Source organism: Bufo gargarizans, chromosome 7 (assembly GCF_014858855.1).
Source record: "Bufo gargarizans isolate SCDJY-AF-19 chromosome 7, ASM1485885v1, whole genome shotgun sequence".
Lineage (NCBI taxonomy): Eukaryota > Metazoa > Chordata > Amphibia > Anura > Bufonidae > Bufo > Bufo gargarizans.
Window position 1 is genome coordinate 163,306,358 of NC_058086.1, and position 16,119 is coordinate 163,322,476.

General features: G+C 40.1%; 1 protein-coding gene across 1 annotated transcript in view; it reads right to left on the reverse strand.

Moving 5' to 3' along the window:
- The window catches only part of ABCA4 (ATP binding cassette subfamily A member 4), a 187,876-nt gene that overhangs the window by 162,510 nt on the left and 9,247 nt on the right, over positions 1 to 16,119 (reverse strand). Inside the window, 1 exon segment of the mRNA XM_044302440.1 lies at positions 1,588 to 1,727. Coding sequence (XP_044158375.1) covers positions 1,588 to 1,727 — 140 coding nt within the window.

The window sequence follows — 16,119 nt, forward strand, 5'->3', positions numbered from 1 at the left end:
TGAACTTGCAGTCAGTTTTATCCCTAGTAAGTATTTGACCTGTAGGCAAAATGATTTCACATCTCTTGCAAAACAAAAACGCGTCTCACGCATAGTAAGGACATCAGGGTGCAAATGAGGCTGAGTAAACCTATGCAATGACAGCTACCTAATGTGTTTATCCAGTTTGCTTCACTTTTTGTGACCTTTTGATTCTTTCCTCATTCTTTATAGTCTCTATTTTTACCGCTTTGATTGGTCAATAGAAAGGGCACCATGATTAGATGCTTAAGGGTGACAGGCTGGGATCTCTTGCAGTATACTGGGTTCTGTTTGGGTTCTGGGTTTTGTGCTGGTGTCTGTCAAAAGTTGATGGGGTCTGAGGAAGGATGCTGGTGGTCTGTTGAAAGGTTCTGGGGTCTGCTGAAGGGTGCCAGATCTGTTGGAGGATCTTGGGGTCTATTGGTAGGTGCTGGAGACTACTGAAGTATGCAAAATCTGGTGAAGGATGCTGGGGTCTGTTGACAGGTGTTGGGTCTGATGAAGGGTGTCAGGTCTGTTAAAGGATGATGAGGTCTATTAAAAAGTGCTGGGGTCTGCTGAAGGGTGCTAGGTCTGTTGGAGGATCTTGGGGTCTATTGGTAGGTGCTGGAGACTACTGAAGTATGCAAAATCTGGTGAAGGATGCTGGGGTCTGGTGAAGGATGCTGGGGTCTGTTGACAGGTGTTGGGTCTGATGAAGGGTGTCAGGTCTGTCAAAGGATGATGAGGTCTTTTAAAAAGTGCTGGGGTCTGGTGAAGGATGCTGGGGTCTGTTGACAGGTGTTGGGTCTGATGAAGGGTGTCAGGTCTGTCAAAGGATGATGAGGTCTTTTAAAAAGTGCTGGGGTCTGCTGAAGGGTGCCAGGTCTGTTGAAGAATGCTGGGGTCTGTTAAAGGCTCTGGGATCTGGTGAAGGGTACAAGGTTTGTTGAAGGATGCTGGGGACTTTTGAAGGGTGCCAGATCTATTGAAGGATGCTAGGGTCTGTTGAAAGGTGTTGGGATCTGCCAAAGTATGCCAGGTATGTTGATAGATGCTGGGGTCTATTGAAAGGTGACTGGTCTGTGGAAGTGATGCTGGAGTTCGTTGAAAGTTGGTGGGGTCTGCTGAATGAGCTGGGTCTGTTAAAGGGTGCTAGGGTCTGATTATGTTGTAATTCATGCATAAGGACATCATTGTCTATTTAGTTCATATATGTTCATATATGCTTCAGGGGAGGTTGGGGGGATATTTTGGGGTACTATCAACAATTTCTCCCTGAATTTATTTTTCGAAAGTATATGGATGATTTTATGAACACCAGGAGTGTTGTTTGATTATTTTAATAGGATTTAATTTAAATAAGCACAATCATTATATACTAATAAGTGGCTAGATAACAAGAGAGATTGCCTGCCTAATGCCTTACCTTCAAATAAAATGACTCTACCACTGATTTATGGTCTGTGCTGTTTGCTCTGCAACTTACTTCATAAAAAAAAGTCAGTCAAAACTTATGTAATCTTTATATTTGCCAAGGCAATGAACTCTAATTCTAAATGAACAGATCAGTGAGTTGGAAATTACCATAAACTTTTCCAGGGTTAGTCCGAACGGTATCCATAAAATTGGATATAGTATACAGTTCCTTCCAGATTCGGCCAAGATGTTGTATTTCAGGCTTCTCCGAAAGTACATCTTGGGCATCTTTATAAGCTCTTGCAAGGCTTAGAGGAAGCAAAGAACAAATGGTTACTTGTTACAGAAAAATACTAGACCTGCAAACTGATAAAGCTTCAGAGGCCTGAGCTGTTCTCATGAAATATAGCAGGATTATTGTAGATTAACAGATGCCAGCACAAGGTTACTTAGATTATACAATGCACACCAGCTTCCCATTGTTTTTAACAAAGACAAAAATCATCTTTACGTCAAGGCTGCTTTGTCTGTAATAGAAATATAATGTTTTGTTTCTGATGCCATTTGAACATTTAAAGTAAATCTCACTTTGCCTGGAGGGACAAGACTAACCCCAGCTATGAACGTATAGTGTGCACATAATATTGCTCCCTGTACTGGTTTCCCAGCAGCTCTTGAAGCTGCTAATTGGGACCTGGACAGGCAACCATGATGAAGAAGCCTCCATTTGAACATTGAAAAAGTAATTAAATAAGGTGGCTCTACCTACAGGTAGGATGGGAAGGTGCTCAATATCTTAAAGGTGTTAACTCCAAACACCAGAAAATTATTAGATAATAGCAGCTTATGATATGGCACTCATATATCTGAAGAGTCGGCTACAACAATTATTAATTTATTATTAATTCATATATCATAACAGTAAGTGATAAAAACCATGAATTTCATCCATAAAAAACACACAATAAAATAATATATTATAACACCACTAAAATAGCGTAATAAGGAATATATAGTTTAAAATAGGACTAAATAGTATCCACCATGATGAACTAAGGCATACCGGGTTTTGTGTTAAAAATATTGCATACTATTGCATCTCCATCGATCAATCAGCTTCACATAGGATTAAGTTCAGGTTGAACAATTTGAATGGTAAGTATAGGATATAGCCGCACCATATGTTTTAAAAGTTCATGTTGTCATCTCTGTGTAAGGTATAGTTCACAGATGCTTAACAGTGGGGGAATTAAGCTCTAGGTGGCGTCCCACCTGTTTGGAGGTAAACATGTTGACCGGCAATTGATGCACATGCCGCACCTGTAGAAGCCTTGGATCTCTACCATTTTTTGTATTGTAGGTCTGTTGGTTTGCTTTACATTTGTTGTAGGGGCTATCTTCAATCCCAAATTTGGTGCTTTTTGATACACTATTTGAGGTATAGTGGGGGTAAATGGACCTATCACCTTATCTCCCTTCAGAAAGTGCCAGTGCTTCTTAATTTTTTGTTGGAATTTTCTGTACTGTACATTAAAAGGTAGTACTATTCTCATGGTTTCCTCATCCCTATTTATTCTCTTGGATTGTGCTGATTCAAAGAACGATTGTCTATCCAATTGCTGTATTTTCGCTAGGGATGCATCTACAAGGGTTTGGGGATATTGCTTAGTTAAAAATTGTTCCTTCATTCTCCCTGCCTCTTCAAAATGTCTCATCTCTGGTACAATTGCGTTTGATACGCCGAAATTGTCCATAATGTATATTTAGCAAACACCTTGGTAGATGGCTGCTGGTGTAGGGAATAAAACCATTTTTGGCTACATCTTTCTGAAATGTATTACAAATAACATTTTCGCCCTCAATGTGAATATTCAAATCCAGAAATTTTATATTTTCAACATATATATTCGAGGAAGAATGTATATTCCTGTCATTTTTATTTAATGATTCTATGAAGGAGACTAAGGAATCTTGATCACCATTCCACACTAAAATAATGTCGTCTATATACCTATACCATAGCATCAGGTCCGCCCCTAGCCTTGGCACAATGCAACTCTCCTCCCAATCAGCCATGAAGAGGTTTGCATAGCTCAGGGCGAACCTGGTGCCCATGGCAGTGCCACACTTCTGCACAAAAAAATTTGACCCAAATAAAAAATAATTGTGAGATAGGATAAATTTCACACTTTCTTCCAGAAATTACATTTGTTCCCTCTTCAGTCTGCCTTCCATTACTAATTGTTCCCGCATAGCCTCTACACCCTGTTGGTGGTCAATAATCATATATAACGACTGTACATCCAATATACACATTACCCATTTAGGGTTAAATTTCAACCTTTCCAAGATTTCAATAATTTGTGTTGTATCTCGAATATATGTCTTCATATTTTTACTGTTGGCTGAAGATGTCTATCAATGTATTTTGACAAATTACATGTGATAGAGCCTATCCCAGAAACGATAGGTTGACCTGTGTAGGGTTCTTATGAATTTTTGGCAGACAGTAAAAAATAGGCATTCTTGGCAAATCCAGTTGAGAGGCCTATGATGGTCACACAGAAATATTCACACACGGACCTGAAAAAGAAATCCACGAAATACCCCATACAAGAAAAGAGATTATTACTTTCCGTCAATCAGTAGAATAAGACATAAGAAGGATCAAGAATAACGATAGGGGAAATAATATCACAAATCAGGAAATTAAGGCTATAAAAGAACTACAAGCGAGAGAAAATTTGGTGATTAGATCAGCTGATAAGGGGGGGGGGCTATTGTAATTTGGGGAGTGGAAGAATATAATGAGGAGTGCCTAAAACAATTGGAAGATGAGGCCACGTATATTCAATTGAAATCGGACCCAACTAGGCTATATCAGGAGGAATTGAAACAATTGTGTGAGAGAGGTCTCTCTAGAAATGTACTAAATAAACAGAAATATGAATTTATATGTGACACACAAGCAAGAATGCCTATTTTTTACTGTCTGCCAAAAATTCATAAGAACCCTACACAGCCACCGGGTCGACCCATCGTATCTTGGATAGGCTCTATCACATATAATTTGTCAAAATACATTGATAGACATCTTCAGCCGACAGTAAAAAATATGAAGACATATATTTGAGATACGACACAAATTATTGAAATCTTGGAAAGGTTGAAATTTAACCCTAAATGGGTAATGTGTACATTGGATGTACAGTGGTTATATATGATTATTGACCACCAACAGGGTGTAGAGGCTATGAGGGAACAATTAGTAATGGAAGGCAGACTGAAGAGGGAACAAATTTAATTTCTGGAAGAAAGTGTGAAATTTATCCTATCTCACAATTATTTTTATTTTGGGTCAAATTTTTTTGTGCAGAAGTGTGGCACTGCCATGGGCACCAGGTTCGCCCTGAGCTATGCAAACCTCTTCATGGCTGATTGGGAGAAGAGTTGCATTGTGCCAAGGCTAGGGACGGACCTGGTGCTATGGTATAGGTATATAGACGACATTATTTTAGTGTGGAATGATGATCAAGATTCCTTAGTCTCCTTCATAGAATCCTTAAATAAAAATGACAGGAATATACATCTTTCCTCGAATAAATATGTTGAAAATATAGAATTTCTGGATTTGAATATTCACATTGAGGGCGAAAATGTAATTTGTAATACATTTCAGTAAGATGTAGCCAAAAATGGTTTTATTCCCTACACCAGCGGCCATCTACCAAGGCGTCTGGTAAATATACCTTTTGGACAATTTCGGCGTATCAAAGGCAATTGTACCAGAGATGAGACACAGGGAGACACAGGGAGAATGAAGGCACAATTTTTAACTAAGCAATATCCCCAAACCCTTGTAGATGCATCTCTAGCAAAAATACGGCAATTGGATAGACAATCGTTCTTTGAATCAGCACAATCCAAGAGAATAAATAGGGATGAGGGAACCATGAGAATAGTACTACCTTTTAATGCACAGTACAGAAAATTCCAACAAATAATTAAGAAGCACTGGCACTTTCTGAAGGGAGATAAGGTGATAGGTCCATTGATCCCCACTATACCTCAAATAGTGTATAAAAAAGCACAAAATTTGGGATTGAAGATAGCTCCTACAACAAAAGTAAAGCAAACCAACAGACCTACAATACAAAAAATGGTAGAGATCCAAGGCTTCTACAGGTGCGGCATGTGCATCAATTGCCGGTCACCATGTTTTCCACGAAAAACGTCAGAATTAATATCTCCGGTAAACCAATTCACACATAAAATAAGGGAATATCTTACATGTAGTACTACAAGTGTTATCTACATAATAAGATGTCCGTGTAACAAAATATATGTGGGAAGGACTAAAAGGACGTTAAAGAAAAGGATTGCGGAACATCTCAATAATATTAGGAAAGGGTATATGGATCACCCACTCTCAAGACATTTTAAGGAACATCATGACCAACAAGTTAAAAACCTAAGCTTTGCAGCAATAGAGAGGGTGGAAATGGACTGGAGAGGTGGGAACCATATTGATAAAATCGAGATGAGTCGAGATGGATCTTTGAGTTGAATACCCTTATCCCATATGGACTAAATGCCGAGTTGGAAATCTTTGGTTTGTTATAAACTTGAATAGTTCTGGGGTGGATGCCACCCACTGATGCGCGGTCGGATGGTATTTTTTACGTACGTCCGACGGTGCCTTGGTGGAGGGTATCCATCTCTGATTCAACCACAACCTCATGTTCATCATGTCTTCTGTATGTTCTCTCATATTTTTACAATTTTATCTTATATTTTTCATATATCTTTTATATTGATTTTAGATGCTTATATTGATTTTAGATCCTTTTATAGATGTTCATAAGTTTAAATTGGGTACAGAAAAAGAGAAAGAAGGGTATATATTAGAAAAGAATAGAGCTACTCCAAAACCCTTCATTCCAATTGTTAATAATTATATTCTAGCAGTAATAAAGGAAAAAACGCATTGATGGGAAAAAAACGCATACAAACCGCATCATTATCGCAATCAGCGTTTTATGAATTTGGAAGTAAGAGACTAATGAAATATACTCACAATATATCTACATGATATCTATATGATATAAAGAGACAAAATAAGTCTAAATAACTGTACTTGAACATTAATTACTTTACAATCAGATTGTTCTTTGGATCACAATCCGGGCCGGGATTCTGTTGCAGCCATTGGTATAATCCAGGTCAGGACTTGGTTACAACTGGATTCAACTAGGAAATAGGGTATAAAAAAGGTGTTGCGATATGTGCCAGGTTACCACTGAGGAAGAAGTCAGTCACCTATAGGACTTCGAAACGCGTCTGGGAGGAATCTGGACTTTGCAACACCATTGTCTTTGCGTACGCTGAAGATCGCTTAACTTTTTGCCGCCTGCCGATTAGGAAACTGATCCGTCCCCTCGTGAACAACTGCTCCATAGAATACTTGGAGTCTGGCGAATCTACTCTCACGTGACTGGAGCAAGCCAGGATTGGAGCACGAGGGACGCTGAAGCGATGGAGTTCAGAGGAGCAAGCCGCACACTGACTTGGAGGTAAGGGAATAATATAGCTCCAAACAGGTGGGACGCCACCTAGAGCTTAATTCCCCCACTGTTAAGCATCTGTGAACTATACCTTACACAGAGATGACAATGACAACATGAACTTTTAAAACATATGGTGTGGCTATATCCTATACTTACCATTCAAATTGACTACCTGAACTTAATCCTATGTGAAGCTGATTAATCGATGGAGATGCAATAGTATGCAATATTTTTAACACAAAACCCGGTATGCCTTAGTTCATCATGGTGGATACTATTTAGTCCTATTTTAAACTATATATTCCTTATTACGCTATTTTAGTGGTGTTATAATATATTATTTTATTGTGTGTTTTTTATGGATGAAATTCATGGTTTTTATCACTTACTGTTATGATATATGAATTAATAATAAATTAATAATTGTTGAAGCCGACTCTTCAGATATACAGGGAGTGCAGAATTATTAGGCAAGTTGTATTTTTGAGGATTAATTTTATTATTGAACAACAACCATGTTCTCAATGAACCCAAAAAACTCATTAATATCAAAGCTGAATATTTTTGGAAGTAGTTTTTAGTTTGTTTTTAGTTTTAGCTATTTTAGGGGGATATCTGTGTGTGCAGGTGACTATTACTGTACATAATTATTAGGCAACTTAACAAAAAACAAATATATACCCATTTCAATTATTTATTTTTACCAGTGAAACCAATATAACATCTCAACATTCACAAATATACATTTCTGACATTCAAAAACAAAACAAAAACAAATCAGTGACCAATATAGCCACCTTTCTTTGCAAGGACACTCAAAAGCCTGCCATCCATGGATTCTGTCAGTGTTTTGATCTGTTCACCATCAACATTGCGTGCAGCAGCAACCACAGCCTCCCAGACACTGTTCAGAGAGGTGTACTGTTTTCCCTCCTTGTAAATCTCACATTTGATGATGGACCACAGGTTCTCAATGGGGTTCAGATCAGGTGAACAAGGAGGCCATGTCATTAGATTTTCTTCTTTTATACCCTTTCTTGCCAGCCACGTTGTGGAGTACTTGGACGCGTGTGATGGAGCATTGTCCTGCATGAAAATCATGTTTTTCTTACCTTGCAGACTTCTTCCTGTACCACTGCTTGAAGAAGGTGTCTTCCAGAAACTGGCAGTAGGACTGGGAGTTGAGCTTGACTCCATCCTCAACCCAAAAAGGCCCCACAAGCTCATCTTTGATGATACCAGCCCAAACCAGTACTCCACCTCCACCTTGCTGGCGTCTGAGGCGGACTGGAGCTCTCTGCCCTTTACCAATCCAGCCATCTGGCCCATCAAGACTCACTCTCATTTCATCAGTCCATAAAACCTTAGAAAAATCAGTCTTGAGATATTTCTTGGCCCAGTCTTGACGTTTCAGCTTGTGTGTCTTGTTTAGTGGTGGTCGTCTTTCAGCCTTTCTTACCTTGGCCATGTCTCTGAGTATTGCACACCTTGTGCTTTTGGGCACTCCAGTGATGTTGCAGCTCTGAAATATGGCCAAACTGGTGGCAAGTGGCATCTTGGCAGCTGCACGCTTGACTTTTCTCAGTTCATGGGCAGTTATTTTGCGCCTTGGTTTTTCCACACGCTTCTTGCGACCCTGTTGACTATTTTGAATGAAACGCTTGATTGTTCGATGATCACGCTTCAGAAGCTTTGCAATTTTAAGAGTGCTGCATCCCTCTGCAAGATATCTCACTATTTTTGACTTTTCCGAGCCTGTCAAGTCCTTCTTTTGACCCATTTTGCCAAAGGAAAGGAAGTTGCCTAATAATTATGCACACCTGATATAGGGTGTTGATGTCATTAGACCACACCCCTTCTCATTACAGAGATGCACATCACCTAATATGCTTAATTGGTAGTAGGCTTTCGAGCCTATACAGCTTGGAGTAAGACAACATGCATAAAGAGGATGATGTGGTCAAAATACTCATTTGCCTAATAATTCTGCACGTAGTGTATGAGTGCCATCTCTCCATTTGAACATTCCCTTCGATCTCCAGAATGGCAAAGGTCATGTAAATGTAACTTTGGGGTGGGGTAAGGACCTTCCCTCCAGGTAAAAGTAGTATTTTCAAATTTTTAGCAAGAAGGTCACTTTAAAGATGTATAGTCCTGACCAATCTGCTCGACTACTGGAAATTAAATTCACGATTAAATTAGATTCTAGGTTACAATCCTCTTTTTAATTTGTCGGCTTTAATTATTAGTTTCAGTCCATTTGTTTTATTTATAAGGATTCTGCTACAGATACGTCTCTTCTCAACAAATTCCAAAGACTTATCCGTCAGTTAAAAATCATTTCTGAGTAAATCCAAATTCCTCCAAATGCAGCCTGGCTCTCCACCAGTGTCAATACATTTTTAATGCCAAACCACAAATTTTTTATTTAACTATTAATACCATTGTACTCATTTTAGTTTTGGCAAATGCATATGTTGTTGCCTTCCAGGTCACTCTGTAGTCTCAGTCAAGAGGAGTTTGGTAAAGCTGCAAAACATCAATTTTTTGTAGGAAGAACAACATACCAGTTCCCCACTGAGAAATATACAATTGCACACATTCTTTGAAATTACAATAAGGTCCACTGTTCTGAATGTCAATTTTTGCCATTTTAGACACTTTTAACTTTAATCTAAGAAAATATTTAGGTTTATTGTACTGTCCCTGCCCCAAACATTCACGTACATTCCTGCTCCAATCCAAGGGGATAACATTAAGGAGACCCAACTCTTCCTTTCAGGAGAAAGAAAATTATAATTATACCAATTACACACGTCCTCTAAATAGTGTTTAATCTGGGAAGTTACAGCCCCGGAGACACCATTCTCTAGAATGTCATGGAGTGCTGTAGCATTAAGATTTTCTTTACTGAAAGTGTAGTCATCCTACACTTTTCACTCCAATTTAGAGTACATATTCAGTCTGGGCAAGTTCAGTTGTGTCCACAGCAGTCTGGCCAGTGCTTAGCATTGTTCATGGTGATTTCAGGCTCATGTGCATCTTCTTGGCCACGGAAACTTCATCCATAACGTTCCCACCAAAGGGTTCTGATATTGCTCAGTCCTCCTAATGCCATTTTGTTATTTAGCAGTGAGTATTCCAGCATCCAGCAATGGTCAGATTTTCATATTCTATTTATTGCACATTCACTCAGGTTGTGGAAATTTGTGGTTATCACTTTTCAACTGATTAAAGTTGATCCTGTATGTAGGATGGTCAGTTCTATGTGTGGTCCTTAACTCTTAACTCAGGAACCCAATGAAGGATGATGCAGTAAGAGGCAGACACATAACAGTGAACTTGAGTTAAACTTTACTCCAAACGGGGGTAACAATGCTGGTTGCCTTTCTTGAATGTAAAAATATTTCTGGAGATGGGATCCAGAGATTTAGCCTGACTGCTATATTTGGAGTAGGGAAGGATTTATTTTATTTTTTTTGCCTTCCTCTGGATCAGTTCAGTGGGATTATAGGTGGAACTTGATAGATCTGTGTCTTTTTCCAATCTCTTGAACCATGTAACCATCTAACTATACTGGTTGCAGTCCTGAGAAGCTCTCAGAGAAACTCACAATAATGGAACGTGGTGAGCCACTGTAAGAGGGCATAACAACAGTACCATGGAGTGGAATTCTCCAGGGCTTCCCTCAACCCAAGGTATAGGTACTCTCCAGTAGTTGCTTGCAATATACCGAGGGACACTTGGAGTTAAAGAGCTTCCTCTGATGCGGTAATCTAAAAGTAGACTACAACCTGATGCAGGTCAAGACAAACTGGATTGGAGTTTACCAACCAGCAGGATCTCAAGATCTCAAGTTCTAGTTTAGTTTGCATGCTGGACCCAACTCCACAGAAAGACCAGGCCATTATCTGTACAACTCTCATCACTCTTGTGTGACTTGTCATAGTTACATCTGACTCTCTGTATGTTTCAAATGTGCACTATATGTCAACAACAATGTCCACAAGACACGCAGGTCAGCCCTATATATAGCAAGACTCCACTTTTGCACGGATCATATGTGGCATAATGCATTGGCATCTGCCCAAATTTTTGGAGACTCATCTAGCCCATATGCCCGCCACTTGCAAAGCAGAGTAAACATGCCAATGACAGTTAAAAGCCTAGTATCTGCTAATGCACCGATAACAACTATTGTATAGCAAATACTAAGGAACCTAGCTTAAAGGGGGTTGTCACCAGGAATTCCAGTATTAAGCATAATAGTGCACAGAATCAAAGGTACTCTTAAATTATGCTTGCCAAGCCCTACCACTGTGCTTGATTTAACACTGAAATTCCTTTAACAGCGATGCCCATTTAATTTCACTGAGAAGCCAACAGTCCAATTCACAACAATAGAAAGGTATGGCACATGGTTGCAGGAGGTTCAGCTTGAACAACCCTTTATATTTCTTCTGGGCTTAATGAGTGCCATCCAAGGCATTACCAGTCAACCAAGTATGGTTGATGCAGTATATTGCTGGCATCTACCAGGGCACAAGGACCACCCAAACAATAGCTGGGTCTGTAATGCAGCACCCTACCATTAATGCAGTATGCCATAGGTACTTGTCCAGTTTGGTTGTGTGATTCCTCTCAAGCAGCTTCTATAGTGCTTTCTCAGCCATGTAGTATGAGGTACAGCTGACTGTTCTGGAACACACAGGTTATCAGCCACTGGACTCATGCTCCCTCTTCCCATGGCTTAAGGAGATGGCCTCCACTTGGACCAGTGTCCTGCCACTACCTCTGGCTCTGCCATCTTATCCAGCCTAGTCACAGCAACAACCCGGATGCCAGAGAACTTCTCCATCAAGCACCCCAAATGGGTTTGTAAGTGTGTGCAGCAGCTAAGCCAATTACTCAGGCATCTGATAATCTACAAACTCACTCAACCATAATCCAAAATAGCTGGCCTGTAGAGAACGTCAAGCCTATTCTCCTGCAGTGAGTCTCACACAGTTTGGAAGCCTACAATGGCACGTTACAGTGGATACAATTTTAAGACCCATTTATTCTGTTACTATATGCTGGAGAGTTTCTACTGATCTTAGGCAAATCCCATATATGTTCTCAGGAAGGGCACACTGCATTGTTCATATCAGGGCAAGGGTGACTTATTAACCCAGACACTTTAGTAAGTGAAATAGAAAAATGAAATGTCAATGAAGAGATTTCATCTAGGAGCTTACAGTCTAAAAGGACAGCTCCATTAAGAAAAAAAAAACGGGTGTCATCTTTGACAATAAAGTTTGCAAAGTTTTAATTTCACCCTGGAACAAGTCATCTCATTGTCCGTTACTATGCTAAAACATTCACAACATATCTAAAACATAGCTGTCGTAACCAAATACTTCCTTGGTTCCAATGATCTGCCTGAACGATCATTAGGATATTGACAAGAAAGTCCAAGAGGCTTAATTAAATCATCTGGAATTCAGTGGGTGCTGGGCGTGCTGAGTCCTAACAAAACATTGAGTGAGGGGAAGCTGTCTTGAAGTCATCAGGATTCATTCCTTATGATAAGGGATATCGAGTGTCTCCATCATAAAATACTGGGTGTTAATACATATCCTGTACCAAAAAGTCGCCATGAGAGATCTGGAGTCTCTCCAAGCAGCGTCCTCCACATACAAATAAAGAAGCTCACAAAGGCTTTATACAAAGGTTTGTTGTAAAGCGGTGGCAACCCGGACTATGATTGATACCATAGCACCTACTTTCTTATCACCCTTTTACATATTCTGTAACATCCGAGCTTTGATTCACAATGAGGCTTTTGTTTGCAACGACAATGAAGGCCACATCTAAAAATGTACTTTAACCACTACATGCTATCTGCAACTTTCTCAGTTGTCATGTGTTTGCAGTTAGAAGGTCTGTGTCCTGTCATTTCATGACCCGAAATACTGCAAAAATGCAATCAACTTTTTTTTGTCGTTGTTCCAGCACTGTGTCTATAACATTACTGAGACTGTTTTAGGCGGCATGCATTGGACCTGCTAATTCCAACAGATTGGTTATGATTACAGTACATGTTTTATGTCAGGTTTTGACTGGCCGTAGACAACATGATTGGTATACAAATTCTGCTTCAGAATAAAATGATTTCCTTAAGAAAATAAATTGTCTCTAGAGATTCAAAATGTGTTCTACAGTAATTATTGTAAATATGTTTTGCTGATAGTAATTATGAGAAGGACCATCTGGTGTTACATAGTTCAATGATCAATAAGTATTCAAAAAATCAAGTCAAAGACCCTGAAGCTTCAGCCACCTCTGTCTTCAAGGTCCAGGTGCATCTGCTACCTATTTATCCCATATATGCCCCTAGAAAAAATGTCTCCTTAGCTCTCTATGGACCCCGCACACCTCCACGCTCCTAAATTGCCACTCTTCTCTCTGTGCTTGCAGAGCAAATTACAAAGTGTGAGGACCCCATCTGTTCACTGAGCCCCATTTTAATCAAACCCTGTTAAAGTATTCAAATTGTTTTAAGATGTGTTTCCTTTTAAAGGGTCTGTTCACATGGGCATTAGAAGCATTGTTCGGTGCCTCCATCGGCAGTCTTGGCAAATTTGACTGAAAGAATAGCTTTGCATGTACTGCCATTCTTCGCATCAAAATGAAGGAAACTACTAGTGAAGTTATCAAAATTCAATTGAGCTGCTTCAAGAAGCGTATTTCTTTGTAACTAGCGGGTGCAATGAGGGGGAACGGCGATTGTGCTGCCCCACATCATTGAACCCCTCAGATGCCACGTTCATCACTGATCGCGGCATCTGAGATTAACTTTGAGGGCTTTCAGAGGATAATCTGGTTAAAAAAGAAAAAACAACTCACCTTAACCATTTGATCGCGTAGAGGCCGCCACAGCCATCTTGATTGAAGATCTTGTGAGGGATACTCAATCATGGCTATGGCGGCCTCTTCGCGTGCAAATGGATGATGTGGGTATGATTCCCTCTCCCCCTTCACGGAAAATTGATTCACTACCATGAAGCACAAGGAAATTCGGCTTCGCAGAAAATCCAATTTTCCCTGAAATTCGGATTAAAGTCCACTTCGGATACTTTGTTTCGCTCAACCCTATTAACCACAATGGAACCCTATGGGCCCCATTATAGGTCAATAGTTGATGGCATCTGTCTTTCGATGGATCTGGCTGATCATTGTGGTTCCTCTTATAAACACAAGCCTATTCCCTAAATCTGACCTTGAATAATATTTTATTTTTGTGTCTTTTTTTTCCCCTTCAGTTTGGTCGACATAGCATTACGAGACTTTGTTTTCTTTTTTTGCAGGATGAGTTGGACTTTACTTATAAGCCATGTTTTGGTACAAATATAACAGAGTGGATGATGAGCAGAATGGAAAGCAAATACCGGTAATATTTTTTTTTTCAACACGTGATGGAACAGTAAAGGTGGATTTAGACGCACTAATAATCGCCCAGATTATTAGGAACGACTGTACCTGCAAACAGTCATTCCTGATCATCTAGCCGTCTAAATGTGCCACCAATCACCCAATGAATGAGTGAAGCACTGGTTCATCGGGTGATCCTGTCATTCACGACACCACCGATTATGGCTTCTGAGCAGCAGATTGTGTGGTCTAAACAGCCATCTGCTGCAGTGCTCAGATGCCACGATTCTGTATGAGGATGAGGGATCGCTATAGCTATCCCCCATCCTTATACAGTGAAGGAGATCGCTGCTTGTAAATGCACAGTCTCCTTCATTGAACGAGCAGCCTACTGTCAGGAAGAAACGCTTCCTCCCCGACAATTGACCAGTCAGTCGGCCCATCTAAATCCGCCCTTCAGTCCCACTTCAGAACAGGAAGTCAGAGGGTAGTGGGGGTTGGTGAGAACCATGAAAAGTGTCCATTTTACAATAAAAATAGTAGTAAATTGTAGGCATTGAGGAAAGTGTATTTTTTGCACTTTTACATTTACATTTTTGGTTGCTGGATAACCCATTTAAAGGGAATGTGTCACCTATAATTCTTTCTGCTAGTTAAAACCAGATAGTGACACATATTTTTTCTAATCTATTTTTATTTTCTGATTGTAGAGTTTATAATTTTATTTTCTAAACTTGATTATGGCGGCGGCCATCTTTTCTGAACTGGTGTTAGCAAAATTTAGAGATATGCTTCACCCATGGCATAACCCCCTCTCCTACTTTTTCTTCATTTAGGTTTTATTGAAATTTTTCGGTACAACCAAAATAGAGACAGGTGGAAATTCAAGCAATGTTAACAGTTCAAATATGATGTCTACAGAACTGTAGTGGGTGTACACACCCGTCATCACATAGTGCAAATCATGGAAGAATATGAATTATGCATATCTAAACGGACATGTAAATTATCAAAACATATAGACAGACAAGACATTGGACGAAGGAACAGGGGGAAGGAAAGGAAGGGGGGAGGGTACACTGTCTGCTGAAGCGGTTAAACCTGCGCATCCCGAAATGCGGCTGAAGAGCGAAGGGCTTCCCAGGGGCCCCATATCTTCACATACCGTGCGGTGTCTGCGGGCGTATCACTAATGAGGTCTTCCAGCCTCTGATACAGAGCAATTTCATCAAACCACTCCTCAGGCGAAGGGGGAGAGGGGGATTTCCAATGCTTGGGAATCACCGCCTTTGCTGCCTGAACCATGTATTTTAGGAGGGATTTCTTGTATGCCGGGACATTCAGGACACTGTCGAACAGTAAGAGGGCTTCTGGGGAATTTTGGATGGGGACTCCTGTGACTTCTTTGATTATTCTATGAACGAAGTTCCAGAAGGGTCGTAAGCCACTACAATTCCACCACACATGGATCATTGTGCCTTCCTCTTTAAGGCATCTCCAACAACGGTCCGATACTGTCGGGAACCATTTGTGGAGTAGCGCTGGTACTCTGAACCATCTGGATATAATCTTGTAGCATGTTTCCTGCGCTTTGGCCGAAACCGTTGATTTGTGTGATAGAAGGAAGCATCTGTTCCACTGGGCTGGGGTATAATGATTCCCCAGATCCCGCTCCCAGGCCTGACAATATGGAGGAAGGCACAAGGATCGCTGGTGTATC